General features: G+C 35.9%; 1 protein-coding gene across 1 annotated transcript; it reads left to right on the top strand.

The window, feature by feature from the left end:
* The first annotated feature begins 249 nt into the window (after nucleotides 1-249).
* Nucleotides 250-19,949, top strand: LOC127870179 (multiple epidermal growth factor-like domains protein 6). The gene is made up of 8 exons (XM_052412835.1): nucleotides 250-383; nucleotides 618-729; nucleotides 1,734-1,833; nucleotides 3,321-3,420; nucleotides 6,073-6,288; nucleotides 14,454-15,320; nucleotides 17,967-18,742; nucleotides 19,932-19,949. The coding sequence occupies exons 2-8, from the start codon at nucleotides 692-694 to the stop codon at nucleotides 19,947-19,949; spliced, it is 2,115 nt and encodes a 704-aa protein (XP_052268795.1). The 5' UTR covers nucleotides 250-383; nucleotides 618-691.
* Nucleotides 19,950-19,984: the final 35 nt, after the last annotated feature.

Raw genomic sequence — 19,984 nt, 5'->3', positions numbered from 1 at the left:
TACAACATGTGCGTAAAGTGTAGTTCTATATTTGCCTGTGCAGTCCGCACAGGCTTATCAGGAACGACACTCTCTTCCTAGTCTGGACTTTCGTTTGGAAGAGACTTCCTTTAAACTACACATTCCAAAACCGAAAGTGTCTTAACTTATAGTATGTGTACAGGCTGATCTGGGATGACAATTTTAGCACATTCATTATGTACAGTTTTCACGAAACGTCTCGCACGCATCTTGATCCCCTTACAGCTGCATCACCTGTACCTACAACGAACCCTCTGACAATCTGACCTGCGCTGTGTGTGTTGCTGGAAGATACGGCCCCTACTGCACACCGTGCAACAGTAACTGTTTGAGAGACATCGGAGACATATGTATTCACAATGGTTAGTTAATACAACGCTTAGTCAAAACGGACTATCTCTAAATCGCGAATGGCGCCACTATTATATACATAAAATGCGCTTAAATGTTTGTATATTGTATTTAAAAAACCGAGTTCTTGTATTGAGTGTTGAATATTGGGCATAAGTAAAAACTAACATGTCGAGGAAAGTGGGGAAACAGACCTTACTATAATAGACACGTTATATATAAACAAGAAGCTTTTTAATATCTAGGTACATGCTTAGACGGATGCAGACCCGGTTACAGGGGTGATAAATGTGATGTATCATGTGAGGCTACATTCGGTATGGCGAACTGTGCCCAGTGTGACAGATACCAATTTACGTAAGCGCTTGTGTTGTTAACGCTGTATATAAGACTTAATTGCCGCTTAACGCAAGCAGTGATGATTTTGGTTAATTCAGTTGTATTACTTTAAAGTCACTATCATTCTCACCAATACATACGGCTACTGTATTATGCTATATAAAAACATTCGACAACAAGTAGTAACATACGATGGTTAATTGCAATAAGAAGACCCTAAAAACAAGTAACATTGATGTAAAAACTTATATTACAAGCATTCGGCAAGTTTTAAGCATCTAAATATCTACATATCGTTCCACGATGTAATCTACTTTCGCTTTCGAGTCAGGATCGGATTCATTCGGGTTGCGTTCATTTGCATAATTTATACAAGCCATTTTCGCATTCGCTAAGTTCCAGTTACCCAGAATTCATTTTGATTTCACAGAATGATTATTCATGAGAGCTACGTCATGCTTCCGACGCTTACCGTATCCAATCTCGTGTTTGCCCGTAAATGTTCGGATATTTCACGGGAGATATAAGTGGACTTATTTGTGGCCACAAAAAAAATAAAAACGAGCATTTTGTATCTCGTTTAATTAATTCTACCAGACAACATCTAGCGTTGAAATTTTGCATTTTGCTAAAAGGAACATTGATTTTGTTATGGGTTAGCTTTATTTAACGAAATATTCGATATTTTTGAGCGTGATTGTTACTTGAAGAATAGATTTTACATAAGTAACTGATTTTTTAATAAAATACATAAAACTTATTAATGAAATGCTTTATATTGGAATAAACAATATATTCAACAATATTGATCAAAGAGAATAATACATAATATGTTTTATAAAGTTAAAACGTGCACGATCCGATTAACTATGACAAGGGAACAAAACGTGCATATGTTTCTTAAGGATTGTTTTTCTCAAAATTTTAAAAGAAAGAATGACAAAACTGCTATGCTTACTCTCATCCACATTACAATTTCATATGGCTAGTAAAAACAAACCATGCACTGCTTACTTTTTTAGATGCACTGTTTGCAAGCCCGGGTTTTGGGGTCCTAAATGTCAATTTTTGTGCGGCGTCAACTGTGTGGAGTTCGGTGGGGCAAGATACTGCAATATATCGGTATTTCTTCCTGAATATTTTACGGATAATTCATACCAAACTATTATAGAAATAATAAAGGACTTAAGGCAATCCTTTACTTTGGCATAATAGTCAACAACTGCCCCTACTGTAATCTCACAAATGCAAAAATGATAAAGCATGTGTAATTCATGTTGCTTCTGTTTCTTTTATAATAAATATTCAAATCTGCGTGAAAAGAAGTTGATATAACTGTTTAGCTAAGGCACGAAACTATAAATATGTCAACCTTAACCAATTAATGCCTAGCGTCTTGAAAAAAGGCCTTTGCAAACAGCGTAGACCCAGATGAGACGCCGCATGATGCAGGGTTTGCGCTGTTTGCTTAAAGGAATTTCTGTAAGAATATTCTAAATACAGAAATAGATATACTAAATATATCTAATTTTGGAAATAAATTGATCCAATTTAAAAGGATAGGAGAGTCCACTAGGCATAAATGGGTTAACTAGTATAACGTATTTGAAATTGTATATTAACCCACTTGTCCACTCTTATGTATACACTGCGAAACTTGCTTAGAGAAAAACGCAATCATCCAATCATACTGACACCGTGTTATATAAGCCTTGTTCTGAGAAAACTGTGCTTAATGCATGTGCGTAAAGTGTCGTCCCAGATTAGCCTGTGCAGTCTGCACAGGCTAATCAGGGACGACACTTTCTGCTTGTATGGTATTTTTAGTTTCAAGAAAGTCCCTCCTTACCAAAAATACAAGTTAATGCGGAAAGTGACGTCCCTGATTAGCCTGTGCGGACTGCACAGGCTAATCTGGGATGACACTTTACGCACAGGCAGTATGCCCAGTTTTCTCCGAACGCGACACATATCAGAAAGGTGACCAGAGCCTTTGTGCTTCCTATATTTTCGTTTCGTATAATTAGCAAGGACAAATGCTAATGCTCTTGGTACATGCATGAGCAATTATTGACATTAAATACAACTTACTGTAAGATAGATTAATGTTCGAAAGCAATTCTATTTTTGTTATTCTACTCTCAACATGTACGTACTATATATTATATGAATGTGCCTCGTGAAACGAAATTTGTTACACGTAGACCTAGCATATGTACATCATAATATTTTTCATATATGGTTGAAATTGATAAGCTCCATTAGAATATTAAGTTATTGCGCATATCTAATTATATATATATATATATATATATATATATATATATATATATATATATATATATATATATATATATATATATATATATATATTTATATATATATATAATATCGATATTTGTTAATATAAAAACCAAGTATTTAATAATATATGTATTTATTTTTGCAATGAAATGTATTATAACTGTGTTTAATCATAAACTTTACTTTGTAAACCACGAATGCTTACTATGTCTACTTGGGCTTCGCCCTTCTGGATGTATTGTTTAATAAACTTGTTATCATGCACTCAGTTGTGTGTGATCTTGTGCTATATTTTTTACGCACAGGACGGCACATGCAGAGACGGTTGTATGCCTACCTACTTCAAGCATGACTGCAGTGGCTCATGTCCTAACTGTGCAAACAACGTTTGTCATAGAACCACTGGTATGAGTGAAGTTTTATACGATGTTCTGTTAGTGCCATTCTGTGTTTGAAATTGTCGACCTCTTTTTCAAAAGGGCGAGTACTCAAAAGCACGACACAAAAGAGCAAAATATCGATACGAGATCATACTAGCACGAAATATTCGAAATAACAAAGATACGATATTACGATGCGGGGTCGCGCTATTATCATCGTGATATGGCGTTATCTCCTTGCGATCCAAACTTTGACAATGCGGAATATAAACGGTTCTAACGGAACAACGTATTTTAGAGATTTAACGTCATCTTTATTTTTATTTTATATAAATTATGAATATCGTTCGGTTGGCTATTTTGATTCGATATAAGGTTTCCTTTTTACAGGGCTATTTTATGGGTTTATGGGTCGTGACATGCAATATCAAAGCATATTTTATTGTTATATTGTATTGTTATTTATAATGTCATTGCATTTTGGCGTTTTATGGACATGTTTGAATTGATGCTTTAAACATATACAAGTATATAACTTATCGACACTAACATACTTGTTATCAACAACTATGTTTTAACTAATCTAGATCTAAATCATAAAGGAATTTGATTCGAATATCGCTCATTGGGAAGATTTCGTTCAGTTCTGGTTACATCATCTAATATGATTACGTGCATGCTGTCCATTCCTGCATTGTTTGATAATAGACTTGTTTGAAAAATCACGTCTATACGCGAAGACTCAAACTAGCTCGCACATGTCATCGATATGATTATCTACATAACTATGTTATATCGTGTATGGATGTATTTGAATTAGGGATGGCAACGAATACCGATATTGGTATTCGGATATTCGGTCATCCTTCCGAACGAATATTCGGATATTCGGTCAACATCTGTTAGAAAAAATTCAACTTTGTTTACCGTACCATTACTCCATGAATTCTACTTTCGTTTTTACCGGAAGTTCCCCGGAAGTGACTAAATATTGACACAGCATTGCCGTCGCAAATTGTTAAAATTGAACGACGAAAACTGTTTTTAAACTTTTAATATTGTACATCAACAATAGAACGAGAAACATAATGTTTACATGACGACAAAACAATTACATAACAAAACAGTTAGATCGATAAATAATTTAAGCTGAACTTAAACGTAGTATTTACATAGCGAACACGTGCTTTAATATTGTACATCAACAATAGAACGATAAACATTATATTTACATGACGACAAAATAATTACAAGACAAAACAGTTAGATCTATAAATAATTTAAACTGAACTTAAACGTATTATTTACATAGCGAACACATGCAAATAAAACATCGTTGCCACATTAAAATTCACTCTGATCGGCGTCACTGGGCACATGAACATTGTTCTTATTTAAAAACACGATTGCGTCGACCAGATCACTGGAGAGTCTATTTCTCCGCAATAGCACATGTAAGCCGTTCACTTTCGGAAACACACTTTCTTAGGAGTACTCAAAAACGATGACATTGACGACTGTTTCTTAGAGTCCCCAGCATCATTCGAAGATGCAGAAGATGGATGTTTGTTACTAATATGATTGAGAAGATTGGACGTCGTACCAGCCTGGATGTACTTAAGATTAACTCCACACAAGTTACACGTTGTCGACTTCTTATCGGATGATCTCGTGAAATACTTCCAAGCAGCGGAAGGTGTAGGTGGCATTTTGATTGGACAGAGATTTACTTTATGCGTGTAGCAATGATAATACAAACGTATTTTCAATTAAATGAGGGCGAAATACCAAAAACATTTCTTTAAATATAATACCTGATTGAATATTGAGTAATTAATTAAAGTTTGGACCATACGATACGCAAATACTCATTAGAGGTTGAGTAAATTATTTTCTTAAAGCTTTTGGACAACGTGATTAAAACCATACGATCTTTTTTGTTTTTCACACCAAGTCGGCACTGCCGTTACTTATTTAATCGTTGATCATGTTAAATGTAATTCGAGTTATTAGATCAAGACGGGTCGGTGTTTAAATTTCCATACGGTCTTATTTGTTTTTTACACCAAGTCGGCTTTTCCTTTACTCATTTAATCTTTGATAATTTTAAATGTAATTCGAGTCATTGGATCAATTGCAGGTCGGTGTTTTGATTGCCGATGCGATTTGAACCTATCATAATTTTGACACATAGTGACTGTCTTTGTTCGGCAATTAGCGGGATTTATGACCGGTATACTGTCATCACCATAGCGACGAATTATCCGGACTAAACATTATGACACGAGGAACAACTTTTTTACAATGTTTGAAGCAAATTTCACGAATACAAAGTCTTTGAAATTACTCGATGTTATTTGATTTTTTTCTTCCGAATATTCGATTCGGAAAATAGTATCCGAATATTCGGTCCGGGACCGAATATTCGGATATTCGGATATTCGTTGACATCCCTAATTTGAATATAACACTAGCGAAAGAAAATGACAAAAACTGTGTACAATTGTACACAGCATGCCATTAACGCAACTAAGAGTCATGGGATTATACCAAACTACAAATACACATTAGCTGTCGAATTACATCAATCACGATACCCCTGACCACAGCCTTGCGACATGTCGAATAAACCATTAGAAAAAAAGTAATGTGTGTTCTTTATTTACTTCCACTACAGGTACCTGTTTGGACCCCATCTGTGACAGCGGCTTTTTCGGAGAGACCTGTTACCAGTCCTGTCCTGCTAACTGCGGTTTGGATCCAAATGGCCTCGCTTACTGTGACTTCACTTCCGGAGATTGCACGTATGGCTGCCGGGACGGCTACTATGGAGCGAAATGCACGCTCGGATGTTCCCAGTTCTGTAAAAGAAGCCCCGCAAATACAGAGAAGGGTTCGTGTTTTTTTTTAGAAAGTGTTCATAATGTCATAAATCTGCAACATATGTCATTTTAATGTCCGCGATTCATTTTTTTAAATCATCGCCAAAAATGTTCCTCCTTTTTAACACTCGTATTCTCGTATATGCTCGTACATAGCTGTCGATTAACCAATGGACGTTTACCTATTTGAAGGTAATTGTCTCCATTTTTCCTGGCTAAGATAATATTACAATATTTACATATATTAGTTTATGTCTTATGATTTATTTTCTTCATATTGTTTAGTTTAAGTCAAAATGCTTTGTAACGCAACAACAACTTTGTATTTTGTATATACTGGTTAAACATCTTATTAAAATGGATGAATCCGATGTCGACGGAAAATTAAGTCCGTTCTATGATTCCCGCTGTTTTTCCAATGTCATAATGATATTATGGCGGGACAGCTTTTGGCTTATACTGTCTTCATAACACAGCATAGAAACAAGTAGGCATCTCGTTCTATAAAAACAGTAAAAGGGCGACTTCATCTGAAAATAGGTTTGTTAGTGTATACAGTAACATATATGTTAACCAAGTCTATTGTTTATACGAGTGTATATCAGTATTCTGACTTGCGCTATTTCAGATTACATGTCATATACCATCCATTAGACTGATAAATATTGTGCAATTATTGACTAGCCAAATATTCAGAACAGGCCCTCTTCCAACAGCTTCTACTCCCCTCCCAAAACCCCCTACAAATTGCCCATTTGTTCTACAAATATATCAAAACCAACAAATGTTAGTCCACATATTTGTTTACTTATATACATATAGAAGAAAAAAATCGACTTACTATTTTGTTGATAATATTTTGTATCACAGATGGACCATTTTAAGGGTTGGGGGGGGGGGGTTAGAAGCTGGGGGAGAGATGAAGCAGTGAGGGGGGGAGGGGGGTAGGTAGCAACTAATGCCGAGTGCCTAAGGTATTCAGTATATACTTATCGGTGACATAATTATTTCTTTGCATATGAAAGGTCCGCTCTGCTATCAAACCACTGGAAATTGCGTGTACGCTTGTGAGCCTGGCTCCTACACGCCGACATGCGGCGAGGTTTGTCGGTCAACATGTGTCGACAGAACATGTGACATCAACTCTGGAACGTGTGCGGAATGTGATAAGGGCATAAACGCGGGTGTCCTGTGTCCAACCGGAAGTAAGTTGACATAATGATGTAATAAACGCATCATTTCAATTTAGATTCATTCGTCTTATATGCTATAAAAATGATATATACTTTGACGGAATAACGCAATAATATGTTGATCTAGGTCTCAATGGCAATGGCTTCCTAACACGTGGCTTTGTTGTGCGAGCTAGTTTAGTCGTGCTTTTGTATGTTGTTTTGATTTTCTGATATAGAATACAATGTGATATCACAAAATATAGAAATTCTAACTCTTAATTGGAATAGGTTTAAAGTATAACTATGTTTAAAAAGATAAAATAATAATTTAGTAATTCAGCTTAAATATTTTCATTTGACATAAATAACAAAGACTCTACCTATACATACTTAAATTGATCATTATTAACGGTATGATTGTAAAATATGTCGTTGTTTTTTAATTTTTAATCGACACTCATACACATGTAAAGGTTAACACTAATAAACCTCCGTAATGGTTAGATAACGTTGCTTGAGTTTTGCACACGCTTTCACGACATCTACGCTATACCTTTGGTATTAATTAGTGGTGTGTAACCTAGAGTGCTTCCTAACCCTGCACGTGTTTTGCTTCCGATAGATCACCGCTTATTAACAATATATAATCATAACACATTCTCTTCGTGATCTTTCTTCCTTCCAAGCAATCCGTAAATATCCCTCACCGCAATAGCATACGACTAGTATATGAACACAAAATCAACATTCGTAAATGAAAAAGTATATTGATCTATTTCTTGACGTGAACTATTCTATAACAAATACTGAATCTAAAATGTTTGCGTTGCTTCATATTTATTTAAATGCAACTTGTATATACAATGATTTGTGATTAATTTATGAAATTTGTAGTTCCCGGTATCTGCTTCAAATGATGTGTATCATGATATTCGACTTATATATATATATATATATATATATATATATATATATATATATATATATATAATATAGTGGATCGCGTCTTACCTAAATAAAAACAACTATCCCACTTGTTCCGTCTTGTCCCGTCTTGTTCTGTCCCGTTCTGTCTTTTCATCCATCACATTTCATCCATCACATTTCATTCATCAGTTCTTTTTAAATGTCTTTATGTACTACACGAACAACAAAAACATTAAAACAGACTGTTAAACAAACCAACAGCCAATTAAATGCAACAACACGTGGTACGCAGTTTCAATGACGTAATACACATATGATCAGTGCTTGGTAATTACCTCTACACACTTGTGATGTAATGGCATTGAAACTATCAGTAATATTCAACACCAAAATACGTTTATGTTTGGTAATAAAGTGTCAGTATGCCTATGTCTAAATGTTAGTTATCGTTGTCAGAGAAAATTTGTCCTGTTATTGCGATATGAATTGAAAGTATGACTTTGTCACCGATGCGGAATGGTACACATGCGAGGAACCAGTAAATGCGCATAGACTGTGACTTCCGGTTAAATGGTGCAAACAAGGTAAGATTATACTGCTATTTTGCGATATTGTAATTATATAACGCATAAAAGTTATGTTTTTCATCTGGTGTGTGATTTTGTATGATTCTGGATTTTATAAGACATGATAATTTTGCTAAACATGTCCTTAATTATTTTTTTGGGGTGGGGGGTGGGGGTGGGGGGTGGGGTACTTTTTATTGTATCATGTTAACATTCCTAAACATAAAATCAAAAGGCTCACGCGCCATATGGGTTAGTGCTTGTATGTTTTTGAAAGACACTTTTACTCAGTCGCTGTTTGTTTTCGTCAAGTATATCCCTTAATTAGCTGGCACAGGTGTTAGACTTTTCATAGCACATAGTTGTAGATCGTTGTTATATTGAAATGCAATTGGTTTTATATGTATACTTATTTATAAAGTCCCCAGCGTATGTGTAATGCCTTTTAAGGACCTTTAAAATTGCTTATGAATTGATGGAATGTATAACATATTGAATAGTATTACATCATGTATCTGTTTGGTTTCTAATATAAGCATAGGTTATGTTGTGTGTAGACAAGTATACAAGTATATGAATTTATATAAAGCTCCATACTGCATGCGTCTTGAATTTCTTTAATTTATTATGCTGGTATTATTGTGAATGAAATTTTTGATTGAAAATACCTACAAGGTAAGCGTCTTTATGCCTTTTGTCTGTATGTATACACAATATCACTCGTATTCTATGATCAACATTCCTTAAGAATGGAGAGTATTATCTTCGTCGGCGGCTATAAATGGTTTGAAACAGTAACACATTTTGATGTAATACTATGCATTTGCGTTAAAGTGAATTCATTTAATAGGCACTTCTACAGTGTTGCACAAGAAAATAAAATTATTAATAAATTAAAACAAAGTTTACTCACACTTGCGCTAGTTATTGTCAATGCACAGAAACCAGTATATGCGTACATACAATTATACCGTCGAAACTGTTGTATAATCCTTTTCGACTTATATACGTATATTAACGCATGTGTGGTCCCGTAGAAAGTTGTATTTATTTAAAGACCTTTCTTACTAAATTCAAGTTTTAAAGGCTTCATTTCCAACCCTTCGATACTGATGAGCAGCAAACAGTATAAAACCTGAACAGCCTGCGAGTTACTCGTAGGTTGTTCTGGTTTTATGCGGGTTGCAAAAGCCATTTATATTATGCATTCAACCATGGGGTTCAATTAATCTGACAGCATGTAACCTTCGCTTCAGGACTTACGGTTTGAGCATGTGTAACCTTTAACATTTATCAAAAATATATTTTGAGTTTTCCGTTTTTTTAATGACCTCCCTGTATTTCTTCAAAATAAACAACTTTGAAATTTGGTATTGCAAACCTTTTTTCCATACTGGGTCTTACAAGCCATATCCATTAACACATATTCGTCGTATAATGATCGTATTTAGTAAGTTTTAATATTCGTATACATGACTTCCTTTATGTAGACATAATCCATATTCAATCTCGGTAATTTTTCTGAATGCCCTTTTTTCACCTTTCCAATTTATTGTTTATCTGCTTTTCCGCCGTGTCAGTTTAAAGTGATGTATGAAATTAACGACGAATTTCGGTTTAATGAAAGCATACGGATACTAATGGGTCACCCAATATCTCATGCAGTGGCACATTATGAGGACTTTGATGACTGTGAAAATATGCGTACAACTCAATTCTACCAAACATGATAACTCCATTTAATATGTTAGCTATTATATGCAAAGAAATAAAAAGGACTAATATAACCACGTTTACTGATTGCTTGAGGCTGGGATGAAATGATGTATAGTGTTATACCATATGTATCCGCTAGAAAGCATAATAAAGCCTGTACCCATAGATGATGTATTTCTAAAACCATTCAGCGCTTTTAACAACACTAACTTATTATGATATCACGAACACATTAACTTCCGTATATATTCATTTAAATTTAAAAAACTATCCTAGTGTCATGTTTTAATCTGAACATGAGCATTTCATAACAAATAGATGTTCTGTTATATTTGTGAAAAACGTAAACACGATTATGTGAAAAAACAACAATACAACAATACACAATGTCAATTATGTAATCATATTTTCTCATTATGTAATGCTCATTATTTATTTTTCCGAATCGCGCAAAGATGATAAAATAATATTTAAAATAGTCCGAATACACTGAGCCCTGAATTCGCTCGAGTTTAGAAAAATTAATCCCTCGGTACAAACAACGCTGATCCATTATCAACCAATTAAAGCTTGATTTAAATAATGACGGTCGATACGTTGTGTGATTTTGAAAGGATAATGACTGACTGACTATTGGGGTTATTTACCCTCGGGACTTCGGTTAAAAACCATTGCCCGAGCACACTGCTTAACATAGAACTCTGCATAAAAAGCCGAAAACGGCCATAAAATGGACAGCCCGATTTTACTGGGCTGTACCATTGGTATAAATATAAAACTTTGCAGTGTTGGTGCGGTGCCTTAATAAAAATCTATTGGTTTAAAAATATATAACCTTTATATGATGCGTTAAAAAGATGCAGTGCTATACAGTGAGTAGGCCTAACGCGGTTAAAAAGCGGCGTTTTAATTGGTTGATGCGCTTATATAACGGTGGCGCTGATTGGCCGAATTTTCTTATTAAGGATTGCCAGTAGGTCAATCCGTTTTTAAAATAGATTTTCCCACGGCTGACTTTGTACTTTTAAGAAAAAGTAAACAATGATGGTTGATATGCAAAAATATAAATGAAAGAACAAGAATGAGTTAATACAAAAGATTACTATGTTTTGTTACATTAATGTACTTATTATTAATTTATATCATTCATATGATGTTGTTATTGTATGTTATTCTTTGTATTGTTTTTTAAGGAGGAGAGAGAGAAAGAAAAGCCCAATTTTTATAAGTAAAGATGGTGAAAACACACATACTGTTGTATGTGGCAGCATCATTACCAGACCCACTGTTCAGTATATACTGCAATGGGTTTGTTGGAGTCTTTAGACTTTGTGATCTGTGGTTAAAGAATTTAAATCCAAATAGGACTATTTAATATATTAATTATAGAAAAAGGAATACACAGATGTGTATTATGTTTGTGTAACAATATAATAATATTTAAGGGTTTTCCAGATCACAAAGTGGTTGAACATTGCCACAATATGTTTACATGCATAGTCAGGTACCATTTTTATGTGTATGTTTAAAGTGTAAACTAAACGCCAAACAACAAGATCTAATCATAAGAGAGATATGTTTATATCTAAGAACATTTATTAATAGGGATGCCAGATTCTGATTTAACAGTTCTCAATTGTAGAGTGAAGTTGCATGTGCAAATGCACTTATATGAGAAGGAAAGGAAAAAAAAGACAATATATGATATAACATAGAGTGTGTAACTCTCAATTATATATTAATATTGCTATTGAGTATTGAGTTGTTAAAAAAAATTAATGAGTACAAGTTTATGTATGTGGCTCAATGTTGAACACTTGCAGACAGGGAATATAGCCGTAATGCTCCAACATAAGACCCTGTCTGTATGGAACTTAAGAAGGATTGGGCTATGGAAAAGAGAGATCCCCCCAGAGTGGCATTAAAACAATATTTAAAAGTGGGTTTAGTAATAAACCCTTATATGTTAAGGGCAATAACTTACGTGCCTCCAAACGGTCACCTTCATAGGGCCACATAAAAATTAAGGGTAAGACAATGTACTTTACAGTTAAAAATAAGACAAAGACAGCTAAATTTGTACAAGATGTACATTATTTACAATATGTACAGGACTATATGCATATATATATTAAAAATACATGTTGCCACCCTGGAGGGTTGAAAGAAGGAGAGATTTTATGGAAGTGTAGGCCGATGTCGGTGGGGGAAAAAGAAGAGCCAGCAGGGGTGGTGTCACTCAGTTGCACTAAGGGAGATAATTGTGATGATGAAGTCTACAATGGTTGTTTCCCCTGAACCAGAGGGAGTGCACGGTAAATGAAAAATAGTTTGTATACTATTGAAGGAAAATTGATAATGGTGGAATGTAAAATGGTAAAAAGACCAAATATTACCTAGGTACGTTAAGATAAACCCAAAAAGCTCTAATCTATCCAGTATTATTAGTATACTGATGATAACATTGTAGGAAATAATACTAAAGTACCTTATATGGTATCCAAATGACAATTAGACAGTAAAACCGAGGCAATTTGCTATATAAAATAGCAATTTAATATAAAAAAATTAGGATATTTGCTATAAAAGTAGCAATTTTAACATGAGTAAATGCAATAATAATAAAATTATGGAAATTTGCTATATAAAATAGCAGTTTTCACAAAAATAAGGAAAATGCTACACAAGATAGCAGTTATAATAATCCTTAATGTGCTCCAAGGTACAAGATTAGTACTTTCGACAATACTTTGTCCTAGATAGGGCTAAATAGGTGTTTAAAATGGTATAAGGCCCTGCACCGTGCACTCCAGTCCGACATGGTTCTTCGAGTATGAAGGGGAAAGGGTGGGGTGTCAAAGAGGAAGGGAGGGGGTGCAATGCAGCCAACAATCCCAGGTTACTGGACAGCCTCGTCCTTTCTTGTAATAAGAACTGCCATAAAATATGATTATATTAAAAAACTGATAAAAAAAGGATAATGAATGGGTCAGCTTTATTTATAACAGCAGATTAGTGGGTTTTACCAAAAGGTTGTTTTTTCCGGGACACATATATTACCTTTGCGTTCTATATGTTTTTACAGCCTTTTACACATAGATGTATGTATAACTTATTCATCCGCAAGACCCCACGTGTTTTGATAAAGCAAAACTAAAGCGATATTTATTTTATTCTCCAAGCAGAAGTATGAAGAACAAACGATTTAATATTTATTTTATTAAATAAACGCGATAATTTCATTATTTGAAGTTATGTAAATATTATTTATTTAATTTCAGTTTTAAATTTACTTTTTTTCTTTTGAATAACACATACGATTAGAAACATTATTTCATACACAGTCCAGCTAACAGAAATTAATATTTTAAACATAAATGGTAAATATGCATAGTTAACGATTTTCCAGAACAAGATAACTCGTACTCACTCTTTATATTCAGCTAGAGTACTTTCCCTTTACCGGATATATTAACATAATTATGAAACTACAAATTATCATGCGAAAATAAAATTATTCTGTTATCATATATTCAAGCAACATCCATGTTTTATATTTAACGAATTAACTTATTTGTGCAGCAAAATAACAAAGCACGCGATGTAAGCGTAATTTTCTATATTAACATCGAACAACGGCAACATATGTAATACAATAGTATTGACCTAATTAACTCATTTGGATAGCTCGGTAATTCACAGCGTATGGTGCGTCACTGATAAATTAACAAAAAATGCTCCGACTATAACACATTTTACGCGTATTGCAATCATGACGTTTTTGCTTTTCAGCGTGCAATGTTGGTAAATTTGGGACATTCTGTAACGAAGACTGTCCCGGTGGCGTTCAATGTAGGAATCTAACCTGCAACCGCTACACCAGCACCTGCATTGGGTGCGTTGTGTTAAAATGGGGCGACATTTGTAACCGCACGTGCCCCAACTGCGTGAACGGACTGTGTGAGCAGAGCACCGGCTTCTGTCAGCTAGGATGCGTCAATGGTTACTATGGCGACAATTGTAACTACAGATGTGGCGACCGATGCACGGTGTGTAACCGAGTGAATGGGACCTGTGATGTTTGCAACGTTAGTACATTCGGTGACACGTGTCAGCGTAACTGTAGCGGCAACTGTGTTTCTGACCCTGGGCAGAGTTTTATCACGTGCGCGAAAGAGAACGGTGACTGCACGAGCGGCGTGTGTAAGCCCGGGTTCTTTTCCCCACACTGTGCCCTAACATGCAGTCCAACATGTGCGGAGAGAGGCCCCGACATGCAAGTGTGTAAAATTGACACCGGGGACTGCCTGCATGGATGTGACGACGGATTCTATAATCCCACGTGCGCGCATCCGTGCAGTAATACGTGCAGGAATAAACGATGCGTGAACGCTGGGAACAACTGCGTGGATGGGTGTGTCGCTGAATACTACAACTTTCCGACCTGTGACACGCCTTGTAATTCAAATTGTGTCAACTCCACGTGCGATGACATAGGTGGCGCCTGTAGTTACGGATGTCGCGTCGGTTACTATGGAAACCAATGCCAGTTGACGTGTCTCTTGAACAACACGTGCGTTAACAACACGTGCGACAGAACGCTTGGGTATTGCAGAGAATGCGACCTCCCTAAACCCGGATTCCAGTGCAGAGAGGCTGGTAGGTGTTAGGACGGGGATCAGGAAAATAAATCGCTCTTACATTAGTGCTTGCATGACGCTTACTTAAAAATCGGCAACCACGCTTGGTTAAGCTCACTAGAAAGCTTAGTGTGAGATGTGTTTTATATTTTCTGTTTATTTAACCCGTTAACCCGTTTAATAGCTTAGCATGACATTTTATTATTTTATCTGATTGTGTTTTCTCAATATATGTTTTGTGTATTAATCCTTTACCTTATACTTCCAATTTTAGTAAAATTAACTTACTTGTATTTTACTAATCTTCATTAGTCTCATATCATTCCATTAAGTATATTGATACCACATATAAATCACTATTTCAGTAGAAAAGCTTAAGCGTAGAAAACAACTTATGTTTTATTAAATATGTAAACAATAAAACGAAAAGAGGCTCTTGGCTAGAAACATCAAACTTTAATTGGCATAAACCATATAGATTAACGTCTTAATTTTGTGGAGATCGAAACATAACCATACGCGCTTCAATATGATACGTTATACTTAATACACGTATGTCTACCCTCAATACATTTCTAAATTCACTGACCCAATATCATACCGTATGGGGTCATTTAGAAGCTGTGTTACGAATAATACATTTTATCAAAATCTATTTAGTGCTCTCTCGATCGTTACGGTATCAATGTCAATTACAGATAAATGCTTTGTATAGTGTGTTTTTTATGGTTGAAAAATGTAATGAGTACTTCTTTGAAACAAAACATTAAAAACATCATGACCAAAACTTAGTAAATATCTTCATTAATTAAATCCATTTTACACAACCATCATTCAATTATACGACAAAACGTTCTTAGCATAGTTAGTTGCTCATTTTTAGGTGAGTCCAAATTACTATAAACTAACATTCACCGTTTTCATTGAATCTATTATCGAAGAAACGTCCACGTCTAAACCAAACCAGACGGGAGGACATCACTTTAGCAAACAAAACATTACACTACAAAACACATTTCAACCCTTCAATACGTATTGAATATAAAAGCTGGCCATGCCCTGGTCTGAAACTGTATTGGTGTTTTGCATACCAGTGAATGGTTACATAGCCATCCGCGTTTATTTTTCGTCGTGTGGTCGTGAAATATGTCTGTCCGTCGAATCTACATCTCATCAAGTTGTCAACCAAAATGACATCATCAATGTGTTGTCATCGTAACTGGACGTTTGATGGTGTGCGCTAACACTAACAGCGAAACATCCTCAATGCTATGCAAGGTAATTTACACACAATTAACATTCATTATCCGGCATTGCAGTGCCGGCTTTGAGACAATAAAAATATGTATGTAGCTACGGTGTACATTTAATAAAGTTACAACAAGGAAAATATCACACATTCTAATTATATTTAAAAAAAATATGTTTAACTTGATGTGTATCATCGTACCCGGCACTGCCATGCTTCGTGTGTGTCCATTCGATTGCTCATAATCATTAATAATCTATTATTTTCTAATAAAACATTCTGAAATAATGATACAACGTTGAAGAGAAAAGAAAATAAAATATGAGGACAATCAATCAAGCATTATATATAGTTTAACTACTATTTCCTAGTCCGTGTATGAGTGTCGAGTAATATAAAACAACTGTCAGTCCGAAATTTAATCTAGAAACTTCAAACCGCTGCGAAAGAGCGCAATATGACTGACACGCGTCGTGCAAAACTGGGTCTTATTTTACATGCGGCCTACTAAGCTCTAGAACATCCGCACTCTGGAGTAACCCTTTCCGCTACATTCATGCAAGGTCTCATGGTCCATTATGACCAGACTACGAGAATGCAGCGGCTAGGGTTGACCTATGCTGGCCGCATACTGGATACGACCCATTTTCGCACGACGCGGCTCCATTGTTTTTTTCATTTCATATATATATATATATATATATATATATACATATTTTTTTGCGCTCAGACATCTGCGAATCGATATTAGTTTATGTGTCGTCGTTTAATATAATACTTATTAATAAGTCAGATACTTATCTGCGTGTTAATGTGTATAACATATTTGTTTTCATGTCATCTGTATTAATATGCTGTTATACAATATTTTTTAAGCCTAAACATTTGATAATGAGATGAACATTGTTAACCAGTCGCACGTACTTCAAATGTAATCTCCATTCTTACTTTATTCTGAAACAAAGTGGGAAGCACCAAGAATTTGTAAACCTTGTTAACAGCTCGCACGCATCGATTCTGCTGCAGTAAAACAAATTAAAAGTGAGCCTCGTTCTGACAAACATTGGCTAAATGCATGTGCGTCAAGTATCGTCCCAGATAAGTCTGCGCACACCGCACAGGCTAATCAGGGACGAAACTTTCTGCCTAAACTGAATGATTGTAAAGGAAATATTTCCCTTGAACTAAAATTTTCCTCAAAACTGAAAAAGTCGAACCAGATAAGCCAGGGTGGACTGCACGGTATAATCTGGTGCGACTTTTTATGCACATGTATTAAAAAACCAGTTGTCCAAAAACAAGGCTCGATTTATAATAAGCCATAATATCCGATTATGAGTTTTGCCTCCGTTTATCAAAATTATTAAATTGCTATCATGTAAACGATGTTGAATACCAGTTATTCCTTGGTTTCAGCATGTGATGTCGGTTTCTATGGTAACACGCCCTGCCCAGGGGGTAGCAACTGCTCAGGAAGCACATGTGAGCGATACACGGCGAGGTGCAAAGGGTGTATCAGCGGCCGTTATGGCGACCACTGTGAGAGAACATGCTCCAACTGTGCTAGTGGCGTCCGTGATCAAACTTTCGGTGTTTGCCAAGGCGCATGCGTGGACGGCTATTTCGGGAAAAAGTGTGACACCCGTTGCGGCAATCGATGCACGCGCTGTGCGCAGTTTACTGGAGCGTGTCTGGTTTGCAATGTCGGAGCTCACGGAACTTCTTGTGAATTCAATTGCAGTAACCAGTGCCTCCCGTTGTCGTCAGGTATCATTTCCTGTAACAAGGTGAACGGGTACTGTGACAGCGGCGCATGCGTGCCAGGATTATATCGACCCACGTGTACCTCGTCATGCAGTTCGAATTGTAAGGATGACGTCTGCGAACTTCAGAGCGGAAACTGCACAAACGGTTGCAACGTCGGCTGGTTTGGAAGGTTCTGTGACGGTACATGTAGCGCAAACTGCGTGAATCGGAACTGCCTAGGTTCTGCTGATAGCTGCCTGGAGGGATGCGTGCCCGAAATGTATGGTCCCCAGTGCAACATTCCGTGCAATTCTAACTGTTCGACAGGCGTCTGTAATATCACCGGATACTGCACCCGCGGATGCCTTCCCGGGTGGAACGGCGACATGTGCGACCGGATGTGCAACGCCACGTGCACGGATGGGCGGTGTAGCAGGACGCTGGGGGTTTGTGAAGAGTGCAGCAAGACCAATCCGTCACCGCTCTGTAGAACTTCCGGTAAGATGTGATTTTATGACGTCAAGTCCATATGTTACATCGTCCGTTTAAACGAAATATATGTTTTCATAATACAAGAATGTCTAAATACAAGGTTTTTGTACATATTTAACAAACGGCAAACGGGTACACATGGACTAGATATTTTTTATTATAAGGAACGAATATCTGCTTAACCCATTCCGGATACGCTTGACTTGTGTCATCTAAACACAAAACCTTTTAAACTGCAACAATAACGCAAACTTGACCAGCACCAAAGAAACACAATTAAAACCAAGTGTGCGTATTGTTTAGTAAATTACGATACAACACAAACATACAATGTCTGAAGAATGGTCACAACAAAATTTATTCCTGTTTTCAGTCATTCTATATGCATGTATCACTTTGCATTTAATATTAGCAGCGCTCTGAGAATACGGGGCTAAATGCATGTGCGAACCGTATCGTCATAGATTAGCCTGTACAGTCTGCATAGGCTAATCAAGGACGACACTTTCCGCCTTTACTGGATTTTCGCTAAGAAGATACATTTTTTTATCGAAAAATACCATAACAGCGGAAAATGTCGTCCCTGATTGGCCTGTGCGGACTGCAAAGGCTTATCTTGGACGACACTTTACGCACATGCATAAAGACTGGTTACCACAGAGCGCTTCTCAAATACTAATATTTTGTAAATTTATTTTGTCTTTAAATAATACTCACATAAAAATGTCATTTGGTTATTCCTGATTTGTGTGTCAATACTAAATTAACATGGAGTAAGCACGTTTTCTAACACATACTGGGTTTATTTAAATAACATTTTGAGATTATTCTGTTCGCATTACGTCTTAATATTGTAGAAACTAGTCTTTTTAGTGGGAGTTTTTGTTGTGATACTTAGGGTATATTTGTCATTTGAAAAATAAAGACTGTTATTAAAAAATTTCCTTACCTGTGTTTGCTTTGATGTTGGTATCCATGTATGTGTACGTATCTGGATTTTAACCCTCCTGAATCAGTGCGATGATGACATTTCTTTGGTAATAGCATGTGCTAATAATTAGATACTGACTTAAAGAACAGTCGTCTATATGGCATAGGTCGTGGTGTTGACTTATGTGTTTCTTTCCTATGTTTTATTTACAGCTTGTCCCGCCGGACTGACCGGAACCTTCTTTAACGTATCATGCAGCAGCAGT

This window comes from Dreissena polymorpha, chromosome 2, assembly GCF_020536995.1.
Source record: "Dreissena polymorpha isolate Duluth1 chromosome 2, UMN_Dpol_1.0, whole genome shotgun sequence".
In the NCBI taxonomy this organism is placed as follows: domain Eukaryota; kingdom Metazoa; phylum Mollusca; class Bivalvia; order Myida; family Dreissenidae; genus Dreissena; species Dreissena polymorpha.
This window is presented reverse-complemented; position numbering and strand designations above follow the sequence as displayed.